Source organism: Schistocerca nitens, chromosome 6, assembly GCF_023898315.1.
Source record: "Schistocerca nitens isolate TAMUIC-IGC-003100 chromosome 6, iqSchNite1.1, whole genome shotgun sequence".
NCBI lineage: Eukaryota > Metazoa > Arthropoda > Insecta > Orthoptera > Acrididae > Schistocerca > Schistocerca nitens.
The window spans coordinates 142,057,311-142,082,961 of record NC_064619.1 but is presented as its reverse complement, the minus strand read 5'-3'; the positions used below and the strand labels follow the sequence as shown (position 1 = coordinate 142,082,961).

At 41.2% G+C, this 25,651-nt stretch overlaps 1 protein-coding gene across 1 annotated transcript in view; it reads left to right on the top strand.

Moving 5' to 3' along the window:
- The window catches only part of LOC126262257 (centrosome-associated protein CEP250-like), a 490,208-nt gene that overhangs the window by 422,632 nt on the left and 41,925 nt on the right, over positions 1 to 25,651 (top strand). Inside the window, exon 16 of the mRNA XM_049958743.1 lies at positions 23,861 to 24,021. Coding sequence (XP_049814700.1) covers positions 23,861 to 24,021 — 161 coding nt within the window. The remainder of the gene's footprint in view (positions 1 to 23,860; positions 24,022 to 25,651) is intronic.

Genomic DNA, 25,651 nt, shown 5'->3' with positions numbered 1-25,651 from the left:
TGCTCAGATTTTTTTGTAGAATTTCAGTGTCATAAATATGTATTCATGCTTGTCTAGTATTTTCAAAGCATCTACATCTACATGGATACTCTGCAAATCACATTTAAGTGCCTGGCAGAGGGTTCATCAAACCACCTTCACAATTCTCTATTATTCCAATCTCGTATAGCGTGCGGAAAGAATGAACTCCTGTATCTTTCCGTATGAGCTCTGATTTCCCTTATTTTATCGTGGTGACCATTCTGCCCTATGTAGGTCGGTGTCAACAAAATATTTTCACATTCGGAGGAGAAAGTTGATGATTGGAATTTTGTGAGAAGATTCCGTCGCAACGAAAAACGCCTTTCTTTTAATGATTTCCAGCCCAAATCCTGTATCATTTCTGTGACACCCTCTCCATATTTCGTGATAATACAAAACGTGCTCCCTTTCTTTGAACTTTTTCAATGTACTCTGTCAGTTCTACCTGGTAAGGATCCCACACCACGCAGCAGTATTCTAAAAGAGGACGGACAAGCGGAGGCAGTCTCCTTAGTAGATCTGTTCCGTTTACTAGGTGTCCTGCCAATAAAACGCAGCCTTTGGTTAGCCTTCCCCACAACATTTTCTATGTGTTCTTTCCAATTTAAGTTGTTCATAAATGTAATACCTAGGTATATAGTTGAATTTACGGCTTGTAGATTAGACTGATTTATCGTTTAACCGAAGTTTAACGAGTTCCTTTCAGCACTCATGTGGATGACCTCACACTTTTCAGTATTTAGGGTCAACTGCCACTTTTCACACCATTCAGATATTTTTTCTAAATCGTTTTGCAGTTTGTTTTGATCTTCTGATGGCTTTATTAGTCGATAACTGACAGCGTCATCTTCAAACAAACGAAAATGGCTGCTCATATTGTCTCCCAAATCGTTTATATAGATAAGGAACAGCAAAGGGCCTATAACACTACCTTGGGGAACGCCTGAAATCACTTCTGTTTTACTCGATGGCTGTCCGTCAGTTACTACGAACTGTGACCTCTCTGACAGGAAATCACAAATCCAGTCACATAACTGAGATGATATTCCATAAGCACGCAATTTTGCTACGAGCTGCTTGTGTGGTACAGTGTCAAAAGTCTTCCGGAAATCCAGGAATACGGAATCGATCTGAAATCCCTTGTCAATAGCACTCAGCACTTCATGTGAATGAAGAGCTAGTTGTGTTTCACAGGAACAATGTTTTCTAAACCCATGTTGACTGTGTGTCAATAGACCATTTCCTTTGAGGTAATTCATAATGTTTGAACACAATATATGTTCTAAAATCCTGCTGCATATCGACGTTAACGGTATGGGCCTGGAATTTAGTGGATTACTCCTACTACCTTTCTTGAATATTGGTGTGACCTATGCAACTTTCCAGTCTTTGGATACGGATCTTTCTTCGAGTGAACGGTTGTATATGATTGTTAAGTATGGAGCTAATGCATCAGCATACTCTGAAAGGAACCTAATTGGTATACAGTCTGGACCAGAAGACTTGCTTTTATTAAGTGATTTGAGTTGCTTCACTACTCCGGGAATATTTACTTCTACGTTACTCATGTTGGCAGCTGTTCTTGATTCGAATTCTGGAATATTTACTTTGTCTTCTTTTGTGAAGGCATTTTGGAAGGCTATGTTTAGTAAATCTGCTTTGGCAGCACTGTCTTGGATAGTATCCCCATTGTTATCGCACAGAGAAGGCATTAATTGTTTCTTGCCACTAACATACTTCACATACGGCCAGAATCTCTTTGGATTTTCTGCCAGGTTTTGAGACAAAGTTTCGTTGTGGAAACTGTTATAGGCATCTCGCATTGAACAACTGTTATAGGCATCTCGCACTGAACTCCGCGCTAAGTTTCAAGCTTCTGTAAAGCATGGGAATAAATGGGTGACTAAGATAAATTACATATAGTTTCAAATTTTTGAAAAATATCCTCATGGCAGTTCTCCTTCATTAAACCACATTTCAGATGTCACAAATTGACACAAGAGCTGTATTTACATGTTTTGTTTGACTCTGGTGTCAGCTGTGCATTATTAAAAACTTTCACCACAAAATTGTCAACAAAAATTATTTGTTTTACATTCACAGATGTACACAAATGGAAAAGGTGAGGGGAGGAGGGAGGAAGTGCTATCTGCCTCCTTGATTCTGAGGTGTAAAATTTTTATCCACTGCAAAAGTCTAATGCATTTCTAGAAATAAATTAACTATGAGTCTACTATACTGCAAGCTTAGCATTGCCAAGTGTGACAGGAAGTGCTGTATCCTGGCTTTTTTTCAGTTGCCATGACAAAATTAAACAGTTTCTTCGATATGGTGGAAATTTCTAAACTTCTGTAATTTATGACACAAAATAATCATAAATTGAAACAGACTCTGAAGAATACAGGCTTGCTACACTATAGTTGTGTTCATTTATGGACACAACTTCATCATTTTAAAATAGAAAACACGATTTTCTGCATGAGAAGAGAAAAAAATTGAATTTCAAGGTCCAAAAGATATCTTTTTCCAGAATTTGGTACATAATCAGTTAGCATGATTGCACAATAAAGTGTCAAGCTGGGGAGCGAGGACAATCTTGGTTTAGTCTTATGCTGCCAAGAGATGGTTATACAAGACAGTGTAGATGAAGTTCTGGGGGTTTCCCAAATGTGGTGTGCTCATCCCAGTTGAATTTATTATCAAGCTGTAATCCCAAGAATTTAACACTGTCCACTTCTTCTATCTGCTTGTCATCATATGTTAGACATATACTCGTGGGACACCCCTTACAAGTTTAATGTCCACAAATATTTTATTAGCTGATCTTTCTAAGACTACACTTGATTTGCTATTTATTGCAATGTTTGTATCATTGGCAAACAAAACGAACTTGGCATCTGGTAATGTTGCTGATGAAAGGTCATTGATATACACAAGAAAAAGTAAGGGCCCCACATGTAATTAGTTCCCAGTTGGATGATGCCTGATAACTTGATACATGTCTCTTTCCTAATAACACCCTTTGTTTCCTGCCAGAGATATAAGATTTGAACCATTTTGCAGCATTTCCTGTTACACTATAATATTCTAATTTACTTATTAAAAGGATATTGTGATTTACACAGTCAAATGCCTTTGACACATCACAAAATATACCAGTTGCCTGCAATTTTTTGATAATGAATTAAGCACATTTTCACTGTAAGCGTAGATAGCCTTCTCAATATCAGAATCCTTTAGAAATCCAAACTGTGACTTTGACAGTATGTTATTTGAGATAAGATGCAATGACATCCTTACTCAAAACCATCAAACAGAAAGTGGCTAAGATGACAACACAAGAAGATGAAAACCAAGGACCTTCAGCAGAAAGGACAGGGCTTGCAAGCAGAAATGTGGACAGTGAAAGAAACAAGAAGAGAGGACATACAAAGTTTCCAAGAAATAAAGATGCAAAAACAAAAAGTTTCTGTGTGAAGGCCATAAAAATGTGTCTGTCATATGGTTAGAATATTTAATATTTATTTTGATAAAGAACATATTGCTCATTTTAGAATGAGACATAAAATGATGTAGAAAATGTTGAAACTTGAAGAACTAATAGATATACAAGGTGGTCCATTGATCGTGACCGGGCCAAATACACTCCTGGAAATTGAAATAAGAACACCGTGAATTCATTGTCCCAGGAAGGGGAAACTTTATTGACACATTCCTGGGGTCAGATACATCACATGATCACACTGACAGAACCACAGGCACATAGACACAGGCAACAGAGCATGCACAATGTCGGCACTAGTACAGTGTATATCCACCTTTCGCAGCAATGCAGGATGCTATTCTCCCATGGAGACGATCGTAGAGATGCTGGATGTAGTCCTGTGGAACGGCTTGCCATGCCATTTCCACCTGGCGCCTCAGTTGGACCAGCGTTCTTGCTGGACGTGCAGACCGCGTGAGTCGATGCTTCATCCAGTCCCAAACATGCTCAATGGGGGACAGATCTGGAGATCTTGCTGGCCAGGGTAGTTGACTTACACCTTCTAGAGCACGTTGGGTGGCACGGGATACATGCGGACGTGCATTGTCCTGTTGGAACAGCAAGTTCCCTTGCCGGTCTAGGAATGGTAGAACGATGGGTTCGATGACGGTTTGGATGTACCGTGCACTATTCAGTGTCCCCTCGACGATCACCAGTGGTGTACGGCCAGTGTAGGAGATCGCTCCCCACACCATGATGCCGGGTGTTGGCCCTGTGTGCCTTGGTCGTATGCAGTCCTGATTGTGGCGCTCACCTGCACGGCGCCAAACACGCATACGACCATCATTGGCACCAAGGCAGAAGCGACTCTCATCGCTGAAGACGACACGTCTCCATTCGTCCCTCCATTCATGCCTGTCACGACACCACTGGAGGCGGGCTGCACGATGTTGGGGCGTGAGCGGAAGACGGCCTAACGGTGTGCGGGACCGTAGCCCAGCTTCATGGAGACGGTTGCGAATGGTCCTCGCTGATACCCCAGGAGCAACAGTGTCCCTAATTTGCTGGGAAGTGGCGGTGCAGTCCCCTACGGCACTGCGTAGGATCCTACGGTCTTGGCGTGCATCCGTGCGTCGCTGCGGTCCGGTCCCAGGTCGACGGGCACGTGCACCTTCCGCCGACCACTGGCGACAACATCGATGTACTGTGGAGACCTCACGCCCCACGTGTTGAGCAATTCGGCGGTACGTCCACCCGGCCTCCCGCATGCCCACTATACGCCCTCGCTCAAAGTCCGTCAACTGCACATACGGTTCACGTCCACGCTGTCGCGGCATGCTACCAGTGTTAAAGACTGCGATGGAGCTCCGTATGCCACGGCAAACTGGCTGACACTGACGGCGGCGGTGCACAAATGCTGCGCAGCTAGCGCCATTCGACGGCCAACACTGCGGTTCCTGGTGTGTCCGCTGTGTCGTGCGTGTGATCATTGCTTGTACAGCCCTCTCGCAGTGTCCGGAGCAAGTATGGTGGGTCTGACACACCGGTGTCAATGTGTTCTTTTTTCCATTTCCAGGAGTGTATCTCACGAAATAAGCGTCAAACAAAAAAACTACAAAGAACGAAACTTGTCTAGCTTGAAGGGCGAAACCAGATGGAGCTATGGTTGGCCTGCTAGATGGCGCTGCCATAGGTCAAATGGATATCAACTGGTTTTTTTAAAATAGGAACACCCATTTTTTACTACATATTCATGTAGTACGTAAAGAAATATGAATGTTTTAGTTGGACCACTTTTTTTGCTTTGTGATAGATGGCGCTGTAATAGTCACAAACATAGGGCTCACAATTTTAGACGAACAGTTGGTAACAGGTAGGTTTTTTAAATTAAAATACAGAACGTAGGTACGTTTGAACATTTTATTTCAGTTGTTCCAAAGTGATGAATGTACCTTTGTGAACTTATCATTTCTGAGAACGCATGCTGTTACAGTGTGATTACCTGTAAATACCAAATTAATGTAATAAATGCTCAAAATGATGTCCATCAAACTCAGTGCATTTGGCAATACATGTAATGACATTCCTCTCAACAGTGAGTAGTTTGCCTTCCGTAATGTTCGCACATGCATTGACAATGCACTGACGCATGTTGTCAGGCATTGTCGGTGGATCACGATAGCAAATATCCTTCAACTTTCCCCACAGAAGGAAATCCAGGGATGTCAGATCTGGTGACTGTGTGGGCCATGGTATGGTGCTTCAACGAACAATCCACCTGACATGAAATATGCTATTCAATACCGCTTCAACCACAAGTGAGCTATATGCTGGACATCCATCATATTGGAAGTACATCGCCATTCTGTCATGAAGTGAAACATCTTGTAGTAACATCAGTAGAACATTATGTAGGAAATCAGCATACATTGCACCATTTAGATTGCCATCAACAAAATGGGGGCTGATTATCCTTCCTCCCATAATGCTGCACCATACATTAACCCGCCAAGGTCACTGATGTTCCCCTTGTTGCAGCCATCGTGGATTTTCTGTTGCCCAATAGTGCAGATTATGCTGGTTTACACTACCACTGTTGGTGAATGACACTTCGTCGCTAAATAGAACGCGTGCACAAAATCTGTCATCGTCCCGTAATTTCTCTTGTTCCCAGTGGCAGAACTGTACATGATGTTCAAAGTCATCACCATGCAGTTTCTGGTGCATAGAAATATGGTACAGGTGCAGTCAATGTTGATGTAGCATTCTCAATACCGACGTTTTTTAGATTCCCAATTCTCATGCAGTTTGTCTGCTACAGATGTGCAGATTAGCCATGGCAGCAGCTAAAACACCTACTTGGGCATCATCATTTGTTGCAGGTCATGGTTGGCAATTCACATGTGGCTGAACACTTCCTGTTTCCTTAAATAATGTAACTATCAGGCGAACGGTCCAGACACTTGGATGATGTCATCCAGGATACCGAGCAGCATACATAGCACACGCCCGTTGGGCATTTTGATCACAGTAGCCATACATCAACACGATATTGACCTTTTCCACAATTGGTAAACGGTCCATTTTAACATGGGTAATGTATCATGAAGCAAATACCGTCTGCACTGGCGCAATGTTACGTGATACCACTTACTTATACGTTTGTGACTATTACAGCACCATTTATCACAAAGCGAAAAAAGTGGTCCAACTAAAACATTCATATTTCTTTCTGTACTACACAAATATGTAATAAAAAATGGGGGTTCCTATTTTTAAAAAAACGCAGTTGATATCCGTTTGACCTATGGCAGTGCTATATAGCGGGCCAACCATAGCGCCATCTGGTTTCCCCCTTCAAGCTAGACGAGTTTCGTTCTTTGTAGTTTTTTTGTTTGATACTTATTTCATGAGATATTTGGCCCAGTGACTATCAATGGACCACCCCGTATATCTGTTGTATTGTCCCAAGGCTAAATGATGAGGATGAGGTGGCACTCAAACACAAAAGAGCAATGAGGCGAACAAAACTTAGTAAGCAACAGTTTGATATTACTTAACTCTATTAGATGAAGCATCCAGATACAGAACAGACCACAATAAAAGCAAAGTGTTCCATAAAGCAACTCCAATCCAATCCATTCAGAGGGGAGGAGGACATTAGTGGTTAATGTCTTATCGACAGTGAGGTCATTAGAGATGGTGGTCCGTTCATGTGGAAGTCACAAAAGACCAAGTAATGATGACTGACAAGCAGGCCACATTAACAGCAAATGTGCAACCCCAATACTGAACCAAGACTGCCACCGAGGTGACTGGTCCACACTTATTCAACCCTTCTGATGGGGTGTTGCAGTCCCTGCCTGCAGAGGCTCTACCTGTTGGAGGATGCAGATTGGCAGCACCTCACATGGCTTAGGCTGCCAATCTCTGCTAGTGATCTGGCTGGTGGTGGAGTCAATTGCAAAAGACTCAACAAGTGAAGAAAGAAATATTACTATTTCTTATTAGTATGTGTAATTTAATTTTTAAATTAACATTGCTAAAGCGTATAAAATGTGTAAAACTGTGAGTTTAAGATTTCAGTACAATAATATTACAACATAGATTTCTTGCACTAGAACATTATTTGGACTCTTAAGCCTTGGAGTGTTTCCAACATCCTGTCCCACTATTAACATTATAACACAGTGTGCCAGTTTATAAGGGTAACATAATATGCTTTCCGTTTATGTATCAAAGTAATCACCTTTCAAAAATATGTTAAACGTATCACTTAACAGCCTTCTGAGATGCAACAAGTTTTGTGTACTTCCAGTCAAACTTAGTTCTCACAGCATGACACATCTTAAAAACTCACCATATCAGTTTTACAAACAAAAAAAAAGGGTGTTTTAGAGTATTACCATCTTTTGGATAAACTTTGGTGTATGCCTATGTTTATATTGTTTGTTAACAAAGCTTGTTTACAAATTGTTTGCTGATGCACTTTCACACCAAATGACCTAGGTCCCTATGCGAGACATTCAGACAACCAGAATACTACCAAAATCTGACAATGTTTTGCTTGTACCATGGTTATTGATAATTTAGCTCACTGGCATATTTCCACTTAACACCAACTGTCACACTAATGACATAGAAGCTTGTTCAACAAAAGGTTTTAAAATTTTAAAACCTAATTACGGCAAAAGTTTTGGGAGAGCAGTGGAAGAATACAGTATTACTACAAAACAGATTAGCAAAAACTAACAACAGTCATGTATGTATAGCAACCAAAAAGTATATTTTTTTTCAAATACACCTAAAGTATGCCAGCCAGATTGCTTAAGAAAAATCTGTACAGTTTTTTTTTTTATTAGGAAATTCATTTTATTCATTAGAATTCCATGAAGGCATGTTCATTTGTTAAGAACACCAATGTACAGCCAAAACTGAACTGAACTGCTAAATGGAGAGTGTTACTATTTACGCAAACATCAAATATTCCAGAATATACAAACATTACAAACCTAAGATTTTTTGAGAACCTTCCAGAAATGATAAATACTAGATACCAAGTGACTGCTTGTCATCAGATTTGAAATGACAACCTGCAGCACAACTGTTAGTGACACTAACCACTATGCCACATTCCGTACACCAGACCTTGTGACATTCCTCCCTCTCATGGAACAGTGACTTACTGTTTCAGAAGTTTTTGTTAGAGCTGACTACCACTCCCCAGATATAAATCTTCTCTGTGGTCCTCTGTATGGCAGCACTGGCAGATGTTAGAACATCTTCTTCACTATGATGAGCATCAAAATTAGCTCCTCCAATTGAGAGAAAAAAAAAAAAAAAAAAACACACTTGCGGAACTTTTGTGATTGTCCCACTTTCTGCACAGGCATAAATATCCATTCCAAGTATCCCATGCTGTACCTCAGTGGCCAATGCTTGGCATTATATCGCTCTCAGTCTCAGTGTCCCGAGTCCATGTGTAAGCCAGCTGACTTGCTTCTTCACTCCTGGTCATGAGGTGTTTCCCCTTAGTCATTTAGAGTATCATCTAGCTGAAACGGAAACAGTATACCCATCGATTTAAAACTTTCCTAGCATACATACTGTTCCACAAAATTCCAGGCAAACTGCTGAATGTTTGTAACTTCCTGCCACAATATTTCGGTGCAGAGTCTTCTGGCCATCTTCAGGTGATACTGGCAAAAATGCACTGAGCTCTGGTATTTAAGTCCCTGCTGGCACATGCATGGTGGATTCACTTAGTGTCGCATGTGTGCTACTTGAGCGCATTCGATTCTGCTATGCATCACACCCTCCGTGGTGAAAACTCGCTGCATTGATATCAATTCGATTATCTTCCCACGTTTCCATCACAGAACTACGCTGGCTCTGAAGGTCACAAAAGTTTTTCAACAATTAGATTCCATGCTGAATTAAATTGAAATCTACTGCTTGATTAATAAGAGACTCACTGTCAGACAGTCTTATTTCCATGGATTCATTGATAACAGAACTCCAAATGTTAGATGTATGGGCCACAATTTTGGTCTCACTGTAATTCATTATGTGACCAGTGGAAATACAGTGTTCAGCGATGGCAGGCTTACAAGGCTGAAGGAGGTGAGTATGCCACTGATGTTCTACAGTGCTATTCTGCACAGTACACATCGTTTGCCCTATATAAGATTTGCTGCATTCGCACGGAATCCTGTAAACACCAGCCCTGCGCAACTCTAGGTCGCCTTTGACAGATCCCAACAGTGATGAATGTTTTGCAGGAGGCTGAAAGATTGCTTTCACTTTATATTTCCTTAGTATTCTGCCTATTTGCACCGAGATATTACCAATATATGGTAAATAGGCAGTCGTTTTAAAGGCCTCTTCCTCTTCTTTGCTCTGTCACTTACAGGTCTGCAGCGCTCTCTCCACTTACTGGAACGGATACTCATTCTTCAGAACCACAGTCTGCAGGTGCTCCAGTTCCATTTGCAAACTATCAGTGTCAAAGATGAAGTGGCCTCGGTGAATCAAGGTCTTCAAAACACCCATTATTTGTGCAGATAGTGGCAACTAACAGCTTGCAAGTAAAGGTCTGTGTGAGTGGACTTCCTATGTACTGAATGACCAAGTGTGCCATCGCTCTTACATTGCACCAAGATGTGGCTACTGAGCACTCTGATATTTTTATTAAGTTGCAGAGACAAAGGTATTATTCCAAAATTTGCAAAAATTGTACATTTTATTAATAGCGCCACTGCAAATAACATCAAACATAAAGCAAATATGGCATTAGTGAGAGAAAGGATTCATTTCAGTCGGCGTGAACTGGATTCCATATCAAAGGACATTTATTATCTTCATTTAAAATTGGCAGCAAGACTGTCTACATTGTCTTCGGACTGGGTGCAATGTGTGACATGGGCCAAAGCAAACTAGAGCCATGACGAGGCTACAATGAGGCAAATGGCCAAGTTTGACTGACTTTCAAAACAGATGCTGCGGGAAGTTCCTACTTGACGATCCATTATTAACTTGATGGGGAAACCTATAGATGACACGACTACATCTGTGTTAGCAAGAGGTCTCAATTTTGCCCCTACACCTGTTTCACCATCAAAGAAGCTGTGCGCCATCTTGCTACAGATGAAGCTGAAGAAGTAAACTGGGAGTCTTGTCGTACGTTGACAAGAGCTACATTGCGGAAGAGCAACACCTCACCTATGGAGAGGGCAGCTCTCTGGAACTTGCGAGCAGACCTGATACAGTGGTACTTAGCTTGGACAAAGGTAATGCTACTATTTTAATGCTACGGGAGGACTATATTAATAAGATCAATGTTTTATTAAGTGACTCAACATATCGCAAAATCAATAAAGATCCTACTGTCCGAGTGGTATGGAAAACAGCAGAACTTCTGACTAACAGTTCCTTACCAAAGGAGGTAATTAAGAAACTGAAACCAAATAGTTCAGTTCCGCCTAGGCTTTATGGATTGCCGAAGATCCACAAGGATAATGTGCCATTACGTCCAATTGTGAGTAATATTGGAGCAGCCACCTACGACTTAGCAAAGCACTTGGCATCTTTGTTCAAACCAATGGTAGGAAAGTGTCCACATCACATAAAGAATTCTAGTGATTTCATCAGCAGACTTAAGTTACTGCAGCTGCAAAGTTATGAGTTGTTGGTCAATTTTGATGTGGTATCACTTCTTACAAATGTACTTCTTGTGGACTCATTACATCTCATTGGCAATAGGTTTGGAGCTGACATTACAGCGCTGTTTGATCACAGCCTCTACTCTACATATTTTTATTTAATAACGAGTTTTATGAACAATCAGATGGTGTTGCCATGGGGAGTCCTTTATCTCCCCTGGTGGCCAGTCTTTTTATGGAAGACTTTGAGAAGCAAGCACTCACCTCAGCCACTTTTAAACCAGAAGTATTTGGGCAATATGTTGACAACACCTTCATAGTTTGGTCTCATGGTTTGGATCGTCTGCGAAAGTTCCTACAACATCTGAACTCTGTATACAAAAACATAAAATTTACTGTGGAGTTGGAGAAGGAGGGTTGCCTGCCGTTTTTAAAAGTCTTGGTGTGACGTAAGAGCGATGGCACACTTGGTCATTCGGTATACAGAAAGTCCACTCACACAGACCTTTACTTGCAAGCCGCTATTTGCCACCATCTGGCACAAATGACAGGTGTTTTGAAGACCTTGATTCACCGAGTCCATTTCATCTCTGACACTGATAGTTTACAAATGGAACTGGAGCACCTGCAGACTGTGTTTCTGAATAATTGGTATTCATTCCAGCAAGTGGAGAGAGCACTGCAGACCTGTAAGCGACAGAGCAAAGAACAGGAAGAGGCCTTTGAAACAACTGCCTATTTACCATATATTGGTAATATCTCAGCGATAAATAGGCAGAATACAAACAAAATATAAAGTGAAATTAATCTTTCAGCCTCTTGCAAAAATTTCATCATTGATAGGATCTGTCAAAGACGACCTAGAGTTTTGCAAGGTAGGTGTTTACACGATTCTGTGCGAATGTGGCAAATCTTATGTAGGGCAAACAATGCGTACTGTGCAGGATAGCATTGTAGAACATCAGCGGCATACTCACCTCCTTTAGTCTTGTAAGTCTGCCATCGCTGAACACTGTATTTCCACTAGTCATGTAATGAATTACAGTGAGCCAAAAATTGTGGCCCATACATCTAACTTTTGGAGTTCTGTTATTAATGAATCCATGGAAATAAGACTGTCCGACAGTGAGTGTCTTATTAATCAAGACGATGGATTTCAATTGAGTTCGGCATGGAATCCAATCATTGAGAAGCTTTGTGACCTCTGTAGCCGGTGTAGTTCTGTGATGGAACCGTGGGAAGACAATCAAATTGATATCGACGTGGTGAGTTTTCGCCATGGAGGGCACGTGGTGCAGCAGAATCGAATATGTTCAAGTAGCGCACATGCAACACCAAGTAAATCCACCATGCATGTGCTGGCAGAGCCTTAAATACCAGAGCTCAGTGTATTTTCACCAGTATCACCTGAGGATGGCCAGAAGACTTTTCGCCGAAATATTGTGGCAGGCAGTTACAAATATCCGGCAGTTCGCCCGAAATTTTGTGGAACAGTATACCCATTGCTGCTTCAGCCTCATAATCTTGGAGCAGAAAGAATCATGTGAAGTCTGTAGTCTCTTGCTTCACTGGATTTTTTTGTCCTACTCTGTCTGTTCGACCTAAAAGTACATGAATAGCTAATCTGCTAATGTCTTATTAAAGTGTTCTGTGAAGTCATTTGTCTGTGGGTGGTAAGCAATTGTCTTCCAGTAGCTGATGTTGCCACGTGAAATTACCTCTGATACTAGTCTCAAGAGCAAAACTTTTCCACAATCACAGATCATAACATAGATGCTCTGTTTTCTATAAGGAACTTTGAAATTTCCGGAGATTCAGCGGTCAGCACAGCTATGGCGACAGCATAGTGAATGAGGTAGTCAGTGCAGCCTATTACTCACTGATTCCCATTCATCAACTTTGGAAACCCCCCTCCCCCAAGAGGTGGATTCAAATTTGCTTGAATGATTCTGCTGCAGGCGGGTTTCGTACCAGATGCTCTGGAGGTAATTGTAGCATTGCTTCCGTCATTAGCATTCCTTATTGCAGCTCACAAGTGTCTTATAGTATCTTACAGAACAACTGCATCTGATTCTTTATAGAGTCTTCACAAATTTCACATGACCAACTGGTGTGCATCATAGAAATGCTTCAGGATAAATGGCGTGGATGAAATGGGACAACGAGCAACCATTTCTACCTCATTTGACCATAATTCCTTTTATACAATGTTCCCTTTATTAATTAGAATTCTCCTTTTCTCAGTTCCTCCTGCTCTAAGACAAGTACTATTTTCAGTAGTCCTGGGTCTTACCTCTGTTCAGAAATGAAGTCATTTAACACAACAACGACTGAGATTTCATCCACACTGCTGTATTCTGCCAAATGATTCCTTGATAGGCAGTTGGCATCCTTAACTTTGCATCTGCTTTTATATAGCACTGTGACATTGTATGCCTGAAACCTCAGTGCCCATCTTGCCAGTTGACCTGATAGATCTTTCAGTCAGTCTAGTCATCCAGCTTAGAGAATGGTCATCTTTTGCAATGGTGAAAGGTTTGCCAAATAAATAAGGCAAAATTGTTTGATCACTGAGACAACTACAAGGCATTCTTTCTCAGTTTTAGAGTCATTCCTCTTCGACTTGTGAGTACTCTGGAAGAATAAGCTATTAGCTTCTCAGCGACTTCCTAAATTTGCACTAGAGCTGCACCTATCCCATAATATAAGGATTGATGTTAAGTTCTGCCTTGGCACTCTCACCATGCAATGATAGGTCTAGAGATGATGTTAGCACTTCCTTAAGGACAAGAAAAGATTTTTCTTACCCATCATTCCAGAAAAATCTGGTCTCTCCCTGCAGTTGTTCTTTCAAGGGATATGCCTTGTTAAAGGAGTACTTTATGAACTGCCAGTAATATGAGCCCATTCCCAGAAAACTTCTCACATTATTGATACGCTGAGGAATTGGAAAATCTGTGAATGTTATTATTTTCTCTGGTTCAGGACAGACTTCATCACCATTTCTCCAGTCTGAACACACTTCAACATGATTGTTAGGTGGCTTATATGATCAAACATCACCCAGATAGCAAAGACATGTTGTCCATTTAAGGTGTCAAAGCAGGTTGTCCATCATATGTTCGAAGGTGGCTGAAGTGTTGCACCATATAAGTGCATAACTCTGAACTCACAGAGACCCAGAGGAGTTATGGAACCACTTTCTTTGTCACTCTGTCTCATCAATCTTGATTTGCTATTAGCATCTCTACATGTCTTTAGTAAGGCTGTAGCAAGATTAGAGAGAAAAAGTGTTGAGACCAAAGGATTGAAAGAATGTGTACTGCCTTGCTGATCTCTTGTCTTTACTGATTTCATGTTTCCTACGTGTAATTTTATGTCACACAAAAGAGAAACTTGTTAGCTAATAGGCTATAAAGAGCGCAAATTTTCTGAAGAGTTCTTACTCTTCCGGTCACAAATAATCTGACCCAGTATTAATTATGAGGTTCTTTTAAAGGGAGGGTAGGATGTCAAACCAGCTGACTGGGAGCTGTAGAGAAAAATAGGGGTGGAGCCTCTCCACACTCATACAGGCCTGATGACCAACACAAAAGGTCTACTGCCATCTCTGCATATTGGTTAGTTTTCACTAAGTGAGATCTCGCAGGATGTGAGTACTGCGATGTTTGTGTATGTCTGGTTGTGATTGACTATTAATATGTGCTCATCTGGAGATAGATTTGGTCTAATATTGACCGAAGGGTACCAGTTTGAAGGGCGGAGGAAAAAAGTGCCAAGGAAAGAGCTGAGGGAAAAAAAACTTCTGTCATTTGGGTCAGGTTGTAAGAGCAGTAGCAATTTTCTTGCTGCCTGTGACAGGTCATGCAAGGGTAGATTTTGTTAGTAGTGGTTGTCATGCAGGCGGATACCTTTGACGTTTTGGAGTGATGTTACTCAGTGGCTGCATCTGGGTACCAGTGTTAGCTTCTCGATCAGCATCAACATACCTGTAACAGTTGAGTTTATCAACAGTTAGTGTGTGATAGGTAATATATTGGATTCACAGTGTAGGGTAGTGTTAGTGGTTTGTTTGAGCATTAGTATGTGAGCTTGTTGGCTTCTCTGCTGTGGCATCTTGGTCGGCTGTGATAGCAGCTGGCATATCCAGTCAGTGTTGCTGATGTGCAAGGGCTTGCTGATGTTGTCACTTGTGACTGTATGTTAGTTCACCATAGGTGGCTATACCCTAGCTTGCAGTGTCTTTGGTTGCTTATTCTTCCATCTGTGGTGGTGATCATAGTTTCCCAGAGTAAGGATGAAAGGATTGTTTCAGTGTCTCAAGTATCTGTATAGTAATGTGGCAGTTTTTTTAATACTCCATTTAGTGTTTCAAGGCAGTATTCATTGTGAAGATCCATGGTGCAGGTGTAGGATGAAGAACTGCTAATGATGCAAAGCACTTTGTCCTGTATGATTTGTAGGCAGTGCAGGTGTGTAGGAGGTGCATATCCACAGACAGGAGCTGTGTACATCGTCAGAGATCTAATCAGTGTCATGAATACGAATGTCGACACCCTCCTATTTAGTGTACTTTCCCTTTGAGCAGTGGGGAGAGTTGTTTGAGCCTCACGTGTGCTCTGTTGGTAATGTATTAAATGTGGTTCCCCTATGTAAGTTTCCAGTCCAGCCAGACATTGAGATACCTGACTTTCTCTCGGAAACGTACTGGGCATGTATGTAGTGTTACCTGTCTACAGTGTTGATATTTGTACAGTAGCTTCAGTCTGCATGTGAACAGAACTGCTTCGCACTTGTCAACATTTACTTTAATATGCCATCATTCCAACCAAGGGTCGGCAGTCCTGAGTGCCATCTGTAATCATGATTTTATGTTTGATGGTTTCCAGTCTTGCCCAAGGATGGCTGTGTCATCCACATAGTTGGCGAACATCTTGTTTTGTGTTGCCAGAAAGTATTAATGTAGAGATTGAAAAAGATGGGCTTCAGAGTGCTTCCCTGGGGTACTCCAACTTGGATACCACATTGTGTCAATTGTTTGCCTGGCACGTCATTGTTGAAACATCTGTTCATGAGATGTGAATGTAGTTTGCATGTAAGGCTGTTGTGTCAGAGATGGTCAAAAGCTTTTTCAATGTCCAGGAACACGGTCTCTGTGACTTCGTTCATGTTGTAGCCGTGTCTTATAGGTTCAACTATGCAGAGGAGTTGTTGTGTTGTTGTGAGGTCGTTCCTAAAGCTGAATTGCTCTAGTCTTAGGGTGTCATTGGTGATGCAGTGCCTAATGATGTCTTTTAGTGATGCCTTCTCAACAATCATGCTGAGCAAGCACAGAAGACTGATGGGTCAATAATTTTATGGGAGGGAGTGGTCTTTCCCTGGCTTCCTGAACATCATGACCGGCCACCTTCCAAAAGTCAGAGAAGTGTTGGTGTTTTAGGATGGCATTCATTATGTGTGCAAGGTATTCTATGGCTCTGTCTATGAACTCCTGGAGGGCATGGTTTTGATTGCCACTGGGACTAGGGGCTTTCCTAGCGTTGGTGTGCTTGGTAGCCCCAGTAATTTCATTTGTGTTAGAATGTCTGATTTCACTGCATGTGGGCTGGGCTACAAGTTGTGTAACCTCCTGGTCTGTTTTGAGTGTGAAACTGGGTCTGAAGGAGCCAGGTTTGGTGTGAAGGATGCTGCAAGTGTTGTGGCCATAATCTCTGCCTTCTCCTTTGCAGAATATGCATGGGCATCTGATCCTTGTAGAGTAGGAATGTAATGTTTCTCCCTGGTGAAGTGTCTGGCTGGCTTCCACAAGCCAGGACATGTGGTATCTAGCCCTGCAAGTTTCTGCGCCTATTGCAGGAGAGGCACCACAGGGCATTTTAATTTCCACTGTTCTTAATATAGTTTTGATGGTTTCCACTACAAAATATACATGTTTGAATTTCATAGAGTGAAGTACAATGACATGTGGTAAAAGAATACTGTGCAGAGAGATGTGGTACTGCACTTTTGGACATTTAAAATCAAATGACATGTCTTACATTTCCTCGAACATATATGTTTTATACGTCAAACTCTTTAGAAAGATATGCACTACAGAATGAACATATTTTTGAATTTTTTAAATTTTCTTTTACATCCTGAGTGCAATGGCTCTGATACCTGCCGTGTCCATACATGGACCATCCCTCATGCACCCTTACAGAGCCCTGACCTTGTGCTGATCATTACATGTACTCCCAGGGTCAGTGCCTTGACATTAGAGAGAGTGACACTGAGTACTCCTATGGAGCCTCTGACACAGTTCTGTTGCTTGCTGACAAGAACAATACTAGTTTTATCAGACAGACAAAATTATATTGAAAACATTCAGAGATTATTAGATGGCCAGGGTTACCTCAGGCTCAGTTCTTATCTGAGAAAAAGGGTGGAAATAATAAAAGGATTTACTTCTCATTCTGCAAACTCCCCACCCAACCTGCTCCCCTACCCCCTCACAAAAAATATAGCTTACTTAAAATCCATCATCATCCTATTTTTAACAACATACACATCGCACAGCTCAACTCTTTCTACAAAGTTGAGACCTCTAGTATGTCACTATGAATATAGTATCATAAACTTGTAAAATTTTTAGTGCCATTAGCAAGAGTCATTTCATGATGATTCCAATATTTTAGTAAGTTTAAATGTGGCCTCTCTTTTTACCTATCTTCTGTTGATTGAGGCATTGTGACTAACTGAACTTAAGTTCATTGTGACAAACTAACCTGTTTAAACATGCACAGCCTAACAAAATAGTGAAGCAGCCAGAAGGGGAGGAGGAAATGAAATGAAACTTAATGTATTGAAAGTGTTTGTGATGTTACTCCAGTAGTTACAAAAATGAGGTAAATTTACAAAGAAAATGACATTATGAGTGCATTTATAGTATGATGTTGCACCTCCTCTGGTCTGGATGTATGTACTGATATGATTAGGAAGGGTGTCATCAAGCTGTTGTATCCTCTCCTGAGGAAAGTTGACCCACAACTATTGTAACTGGTCCTTGATATCTTGGATACAGGCAATGGGATGTAGTTGACATCTGATCTGGACCTACACATTCTGTCAGGGTGAGATCTGGGCACCTTGCTGGCCACAGGAGTACCTCAACATAACCTAGTGACATGTGACGTCATAGAGACGTGTCAAGTGTGGACAAGCATTATTCTGTTGAAAAACAGCATCGTGATGCAGTCACATGGGAGGTAACATTTGACGATGTGAGATATCTGTGATGTAATGTTGTGCCATCTGAGTTCCCTCAATAACGACTAGCCATGACCTGGATTCATATCCAATGGATCCCCACAACATGATGCCAGGGGTAATACTGCTGTGCCTCTTCAAACCGTTGGAAGAATGGGACTTTTCCACAGGTCACAGTGATAATCACTAACAATGGACATCAGCGGTAGTGCATCTCTGAACACAATGCAACATCATTCAGCAGCAGTCCATGCTTCCTGGTCACATTGCCACTCAAAATGCAGCTTGTTTTTTTTTTTTGTGTGTGTGTGTGTGTGTGTGTGTGTGTGTGTGTGTGTGTGTGTATGTGTGTGTGTGTGTTAATGGCAGCATACACACTGGATGCTAATTCCCTAGTCTGGTAACCAATTATATGGGGTGATACAGAATGTTGCAGGGACTCCATTATTTGTTCTCAGATGTCAGGTATAGATATAAAGGGGTTATGATGTGCTTTGTCACAATAAGGCAATCTTCCCATGTGAAGATCAGACATGGTCCACCAGAATCATGACGACAAGTATGTCTGCCATCATACTCGCATGCGGTCCAACATCAGACCACTGTCAGATCTGAATGCCCAAAAAATCTGGATATTGCCTGAGTCTGTCAGCTGGACAAATGGAGATCCACAATGAGGCCGCTTTCAAACTCTGTCAGATGTTTATAACACTGACTCATACAAGTACATGGCATCTCTGTGTCCTTCATAGTGATCACTCAACATCTGATGCTGTTCACACTCCTTATATACACTGATCAGCTAGAACACTATCACTACTGACCTACTATCAATATAAACCCTTTCAGGCAATAGCAGCATCACCTGGCGAGGAATGACTGCTAGTCAGACAAACGTACAGTGAATGTAGTATCAGTGAGTAAGCTGTTGTTGTGTAGGATGGGGAAGGCACACATTTTATCTGAGTCTGACCGATGGCAGATTGTGATGGCCCAGAGGCTTGGCACGAGCATTTCAGAAACTGCATGACTTGTCAGATGTTCGAGGAGTGCTGTGATGAATGTCTTCAACATGCAGTGAAACTAAAGTGAAGCCACGTCCCGACGTCGTGGGTTTGGGCGACCAAACCTCATTATGGACATCGGACATCATAGGCTGGGCAGACTGGTAAAATGGGACAGGTGGTGTACTATGGTGGAACTAACATCAGACTTTAATGCTGGGCAGAGTACAAGTGCATCTGAACACACAATGCACTGAACACACATAACGATGGACCTCCACAGCTGACAGCCCATGCATGTGCCATTGTTAATACCATGACATCAGAGAGTATGACTGAAATTCGCATGTGACCATTGGCACTGGATGTTGGCACAGTGGCAGAGCATTGCATGGTGTGATGAGCCTTGATACCTTCTTCATCATGCTAATGGGAGGGTGTAAATCAATCATCCTCCAGCAGAACAGCTCCTTGACACCTGTACTGTCGGTACTGTGGGATGGAGACGAGCTAGTGGTGGCTACATTATGCTGTTGGAAATATTCACATGGTCATCCATGGGTCCAGTGGAGCTCATGCAAGGCAATGGCCAGGAAGTATCATACACTGGTTGCAGACCACATACACCGCTTCATGATGATCATGTTTCCCAATTTTTCAACAAGATAATGGGCCATGTCACAAGGCCAGGAGTGTGATGGAACTTGCCAGATCTGAACCCGATCAAACAAATCTCAGATGTGATTGAATGTAGCGTCAAGCTCATTGCTCTCTCCCTGGAATTTATGGGAATTAAGTGACTTGTGTGTGTAGATGTGTGTCAACTCCCTCCAGCACCCTACCAAGACCTCACTGATTCCACGCCATGATATGTTGCCACTGCTACCCATGCCAAAGGGGGACATACTGGCTATTAGGTACCTGGTCAGAATGTTATGGCTTATCAGTGTATCTACCAGGCCTAGTAATAACACAAAAACGACCCACACATGCTCTCTAGTGGTTTTCTGCCTGTCACAGAGAATTGCAACTCTTAATAATTTACATACCTGCCAATGATGTGTACATATATGAAGTTACATTGACATCTGATAATGTCTTCTTGATGCTTGACTTTTTTTGTATGTCAACCACAATATTTTTCTTATTTAATGACCAAGTCATTGAATAGGCAGATGGTGTGGCAGTAGAGAGTCCACTATGCTCGATAATCTTTTTTTTTTTTTTTTTTTAGAAAAAGCTCCCAAATCTATGAAATTCAAATGTTCTGTCTTCTTTAGGTGGACAATTCATTAAAGGTTATTCATTAAAGGTTATTTTCCAACATCTCAGCTGCACATGCCAAAACATTCCGAGGTAAGAAATAATGGCTACCCACAGTTCCTCAGTTGTTGTTGAGGTGAAATGGTGATATGCCAGGCATGCTGTTTGTAAGAAGCCGGTTCACAGAGCTTTGTACCTCCATGTAGACAGTTGTCACCATCCAGCTCATTGTAAAGGAATACTTCATACCTTGGCACACAGGCCTCAAGCCATCTCAGATCGTGATAATCTGCCATCTGAATTAGTTTAACTCAGGTAAACAGGATGGTTTCAATAAGCAATAAATCAATTGCACTTTGTGCTAATGACTAGCTGTAACTTTTGAGGGTCAGGAGACAGGTGGACACAGCCAAACTGATAGGTTCTTTACTCTATGCAGAACTATTCCAAACAAAATTTGCCTGTTTTGAGGAAATATAATAGGAAGTGTGTTTCTATATTCCAAGAAGATGTTATTTTTTGGTTTGAAATAGATTATTTACATCCATTTAAGCCAAATGTCTATCAGATCTCTTACAGTCACAGCTTCTAATACAAATCTACATACATATTCTGCACGACCATCATATAGCACATGGTCTGAGTCTTTTCTGTTCCACTCACAAATAGTGCAAGGAGAAAAAACACTTCTTCCTGTATAAGTCCTGATTTCCCTTATCTTGCCTTCATGGCTCTTGTGTGAGGTGTATGTCGGTAAAAGTAAGATCATTCTGTAGTCTGTTACAGATGCCAGTTCTCTAAAAGTTTTTAAATGTATTTCAAGAAAAGATTGTCATTTTCCCACCAGGGATGGCAACTTGAGTTCCTTGTGCACTACTGTAATATGTGTTGATTGAATGTACTGGTAACGAACTTACTGGCACTCCCCTGGATTGTTTCAATGTCTTCCTTTAATGTGGTCTGAGGAGATCCCACACACTTGAGCGGTAATGAAGAATGGCTTGTATAAGTGTTCTGTATGCAGTCTCTTTTGTAGATGAGCCACACTTTCTTAGAATTCTTCCAATAAACAGAAGTTGACCATTCACCTTCCCTATAACCAACCTTACATGGTCAGTACATTTTATGTCATTTGGCAATTTATGCCTAGATATTTCATTTTTGTGACAGCATCAGACAGCTTATCACTAATACTGTATTCAAACATTACAGATTTGATCACTCAGGTTTTCCCAGCATGACTTATTAATAGAATGTTTCTGGGTGTTCTGAGAAGTTGTTGTTTCCATTTCTTGCATGGTATTTTGGTGACTAACCCAAATGTCTTGTTCAGGTGCTGCAAGCTTTGCTGTTGTGGTTGGAGTCCAGGCAGTGAGTGCACATAACAACAAAACTTGCAGTACCTGAGGCAGGTGACTGTGTTGGTCATCAAAATATTGTGCAGAAAATGGAAACAACTTGGCAGAAAACCCAGAAGCACACTATTAACCACAGAATTGTTTTTTCTTCTTGTCTGCAGTAACTTATAGTTTCTCCTATTTAGAGCCATCACAAACAACGACTGAACATAACTTTCATGCACATAACAACAGCCAGGCAAAAGTGTGATTGCTTAACACTGCCTTGACTTTGCCTTTCATTGGAGTAAACCAATTAAATCATTTTGCTCTCCACTTCTAACTATTGGAGCAATTTTCAAGGGGTTTCTAAAGAGATACGTCAGCCCATGACCTTATAAATAGGAATCAAAGGTTTTGTTCAAATCCTATGTGGGATTCCACTTTCTTCTTGATGAGATAACAAATGGATTGAGTGATCAGTGCTTTACCACTGTACTCTAGTTTTTACTGTCAGTAACATTTTGGCAGTATTTATCTCTGGTTAGCAGGTACTTCTACTGCCCAACATGTGTAGCTTTCTGCCTCCATGCACTCTTAAAATGTATGTGCAGGCATAAACCTGCCCATTTTGGGTTCATATTGTGGAACACAAGCAAGCTTTATTGAATTTTGTGCAATATTTATGAGAATGCTTGTTGAAATATTGGTGATGTTTGATGATTTTCGCCAGCCACATTTTTTGTGAACTATTTGAATTGTCAGTATGCTGCTGGGATAAGCTTAAGAATTCACAAACCCCTTTATTGGTGTACCCAAAATATAATTCATATGGATTCTCCGTAGAGAATAACATTCTTTATTTCCTGTTGTAGGTTTATGATTCAGTGCATTTTTTCAGTCATTTAGTTTAACATATTACTACGGATGATGAATTTTGGCAAAACATATGAGGAATGAATGACATCACTTTACTGTGTTTTGTTCACTTGCAACTTTGATGCTAGTACCATCAGAAGGGCAGCTTCAAAGAAGAATACTAAGTTATTTTAAACTAAAGCTATCCTTAAAATACTCATTTCTTTTTGTTGTTTATTCTTGTATTTTAGTTACCTTTTATTTATCTGTCTGCTTTTATACTGATTTTATCTACTGTCAAATATTTGTGCTAATGTTTATTATGAATTATTCAGAAATTTTAGAGAAATTTCAAACAGATCCTCAATTATGTTGATATTCAATTCTATTGTGGAGTATATGGACACAAGTATTATTTTGCTTATCTCTACGAGAGAAATTAGCAGTGACAAGGTTGAATTCTTTTCATTAATGATAGCTTATGCTTTGTTCATTGCTGCAGCTTTTTGTGCAATGCTTTTTACTCCTGTTATTCACATCACTCCAAATACCCAGAGAATTATTAACCAAATCAGTTTTGTTTTGATCATGTTTGTTTCTTATTAGTCATCTAAAAATATCTAATCTGTTCATGAAAAAATGGAAAATCCAGGATGGAATGTAACAACATTATGAAAAAGATAGTTGCTACTCACCATATAATGAGATGGTGAGTTGCAGATAGGTACAACAAAAAGCCTGCCAGAGACTGTGGCCATGTGTATGTGTGTTGTGTTTGCATGCATGTGTATATGTTGTCTATTTTCAACAAAGACTTTGTTGGCCAAAAGTTCACATTCTGACAATTTTTTTGTTGTGCCTATCTGCAACTCAACATCTCCATTATATGGCGAGTAGCAACTATCATTTTCATAATATTGTTATAATCTGTTCATGACATACATATAAATGTATAAATATATATTGTATATTTATTTTATGTAGGTGGGTAAATTGGAGCAGCGATTACTGTCTCTTCAGACAGCACATGCATTACGCTGCAGCTCTTGCCGTCCATTAGTTGGTCGCTTGCAGGAATTGGAGCAACGACTAGGGTCACTTACAGCTGAAAGGCGGCAGCATCTGCAGGATTTGTCACGCATGAAGTTAGTATCTCTGCAATATTTTAAAGCACACTAAGTTAATTATGCACTTCTTATTTGTCTCATGTTACCACCATCCTATGAATTCGGTTAATCTTTCGTATACAGTAAATGTACAAGAAGATATTAGAACTTTTAATAATGGAAAATATAACTCCCATACAGCAAATAAACAATTCTAATTGCATAAAATTAAAACTGTACAATTTATTTTGAAGCTTTTTTCAGCAGCTGGAAACTGAGTTAAGTGATTGGCACTCATCTTGAATTTATGTTTTAGAAATGCATTGGTTGTTTCTGCACAGAATTCTTCCCTAAACCCAATATATAATAAAAATGAGGAAAGGCAACCACAAATTACAGCTGATTGATGCAGAGGGGCATACACACATAACAGTGCACAGACATTATTAGTTTTACATCTACCACTTGTCTCTGGTATGTGTGTACACTCCCCTACACCCAGATACACATACACCCAGCTGCATCAACCTGAAGCTGCAGCACCACAGATGGTAACCAAGGCTCACAAGAGTGCGGGGAAAGATATGGGATTTTATGACTGGGAATGGTAGAATGTATTGGCAAGCAGGGTTTGATGAGGTAATGGGAGGCAGGAGAGGTGGAAACAGGGGTTCTCTGTAGCAGTAGCAAAATGAAGATCAAGAACGATAACAGTTACTAAACTGAGAGTGGGGTTGATGCAGGGGGTGGGGTGGGAGGGTGGGGGATGGGGTTGGGGGGGGGGGAGTGGCAGAGGTGTAAGGCATAGGGGTATGGCAGGGAGAGGGGTGAGAAGAATACGAAGTTTAGAAAGAGAAGACTGACACTGAAAGAAGAGTAAAAAGTTGGTGTAATAAGAGAGTGGAAAAGAAGATAGAGGAGGTTTAGGCTACATGGGATTGCAAGTATTGAGCATATGTCTCAAACACATTTAACTACTGAGGGCTTGGTGACCTGTTCATGCCCTTATAAAGATGCTACTGATATCAGATGTTACTGGTGTAATGCTCTGTGCACATGGTAGACATGGCTGTGTGGTAGGTGACCAGGCAGCCATAGCAGCAACCTCATGCAGTTGCCGGTACACCATTTGAATGTCGGCACACAGTATTTTTGTCATAATAGCCCAAATTACATCTGCTGTGGGTGGTAGGTAGAGGAACCAGAGGTTTATTACACTTCTGCTTCCTTAACTTAGGGGGAGAGGGGAGGGGGATGGTGGAGATAAGGCATTACTGTTCATGATGCTGTGGCTGAAGAGATGTCCAGCATGGACAGCAGTGAAGACAGACTGGAGAGGAGAGGCTCTGGTGACAGAGACTCAGCTTCCATAACTGCTCATGGGGGTGCCTGCTCAGCACAGTGGGAGACACTGACATTGGTCCCAGGAAGCAAATCCACTGTCAGTGCTGATAAATCCCTGACCACAGGAGTAGGCATGGTCAGACCTGCTTGACCTCCAGAGTGGTGAGGGTAGACAAAGAATGAAGTGTCAAGCCCATGGCCTGAGGGGGGAGCACTGCGTACATCCTGGGATGTAACTGGTTGCAGTGGTGTGCCGTGAGTCGATCTCAGGGGCAAACCGTAAAGACACGGCAACCACACTGGCTGTGGATAGTGTTCAGAATCC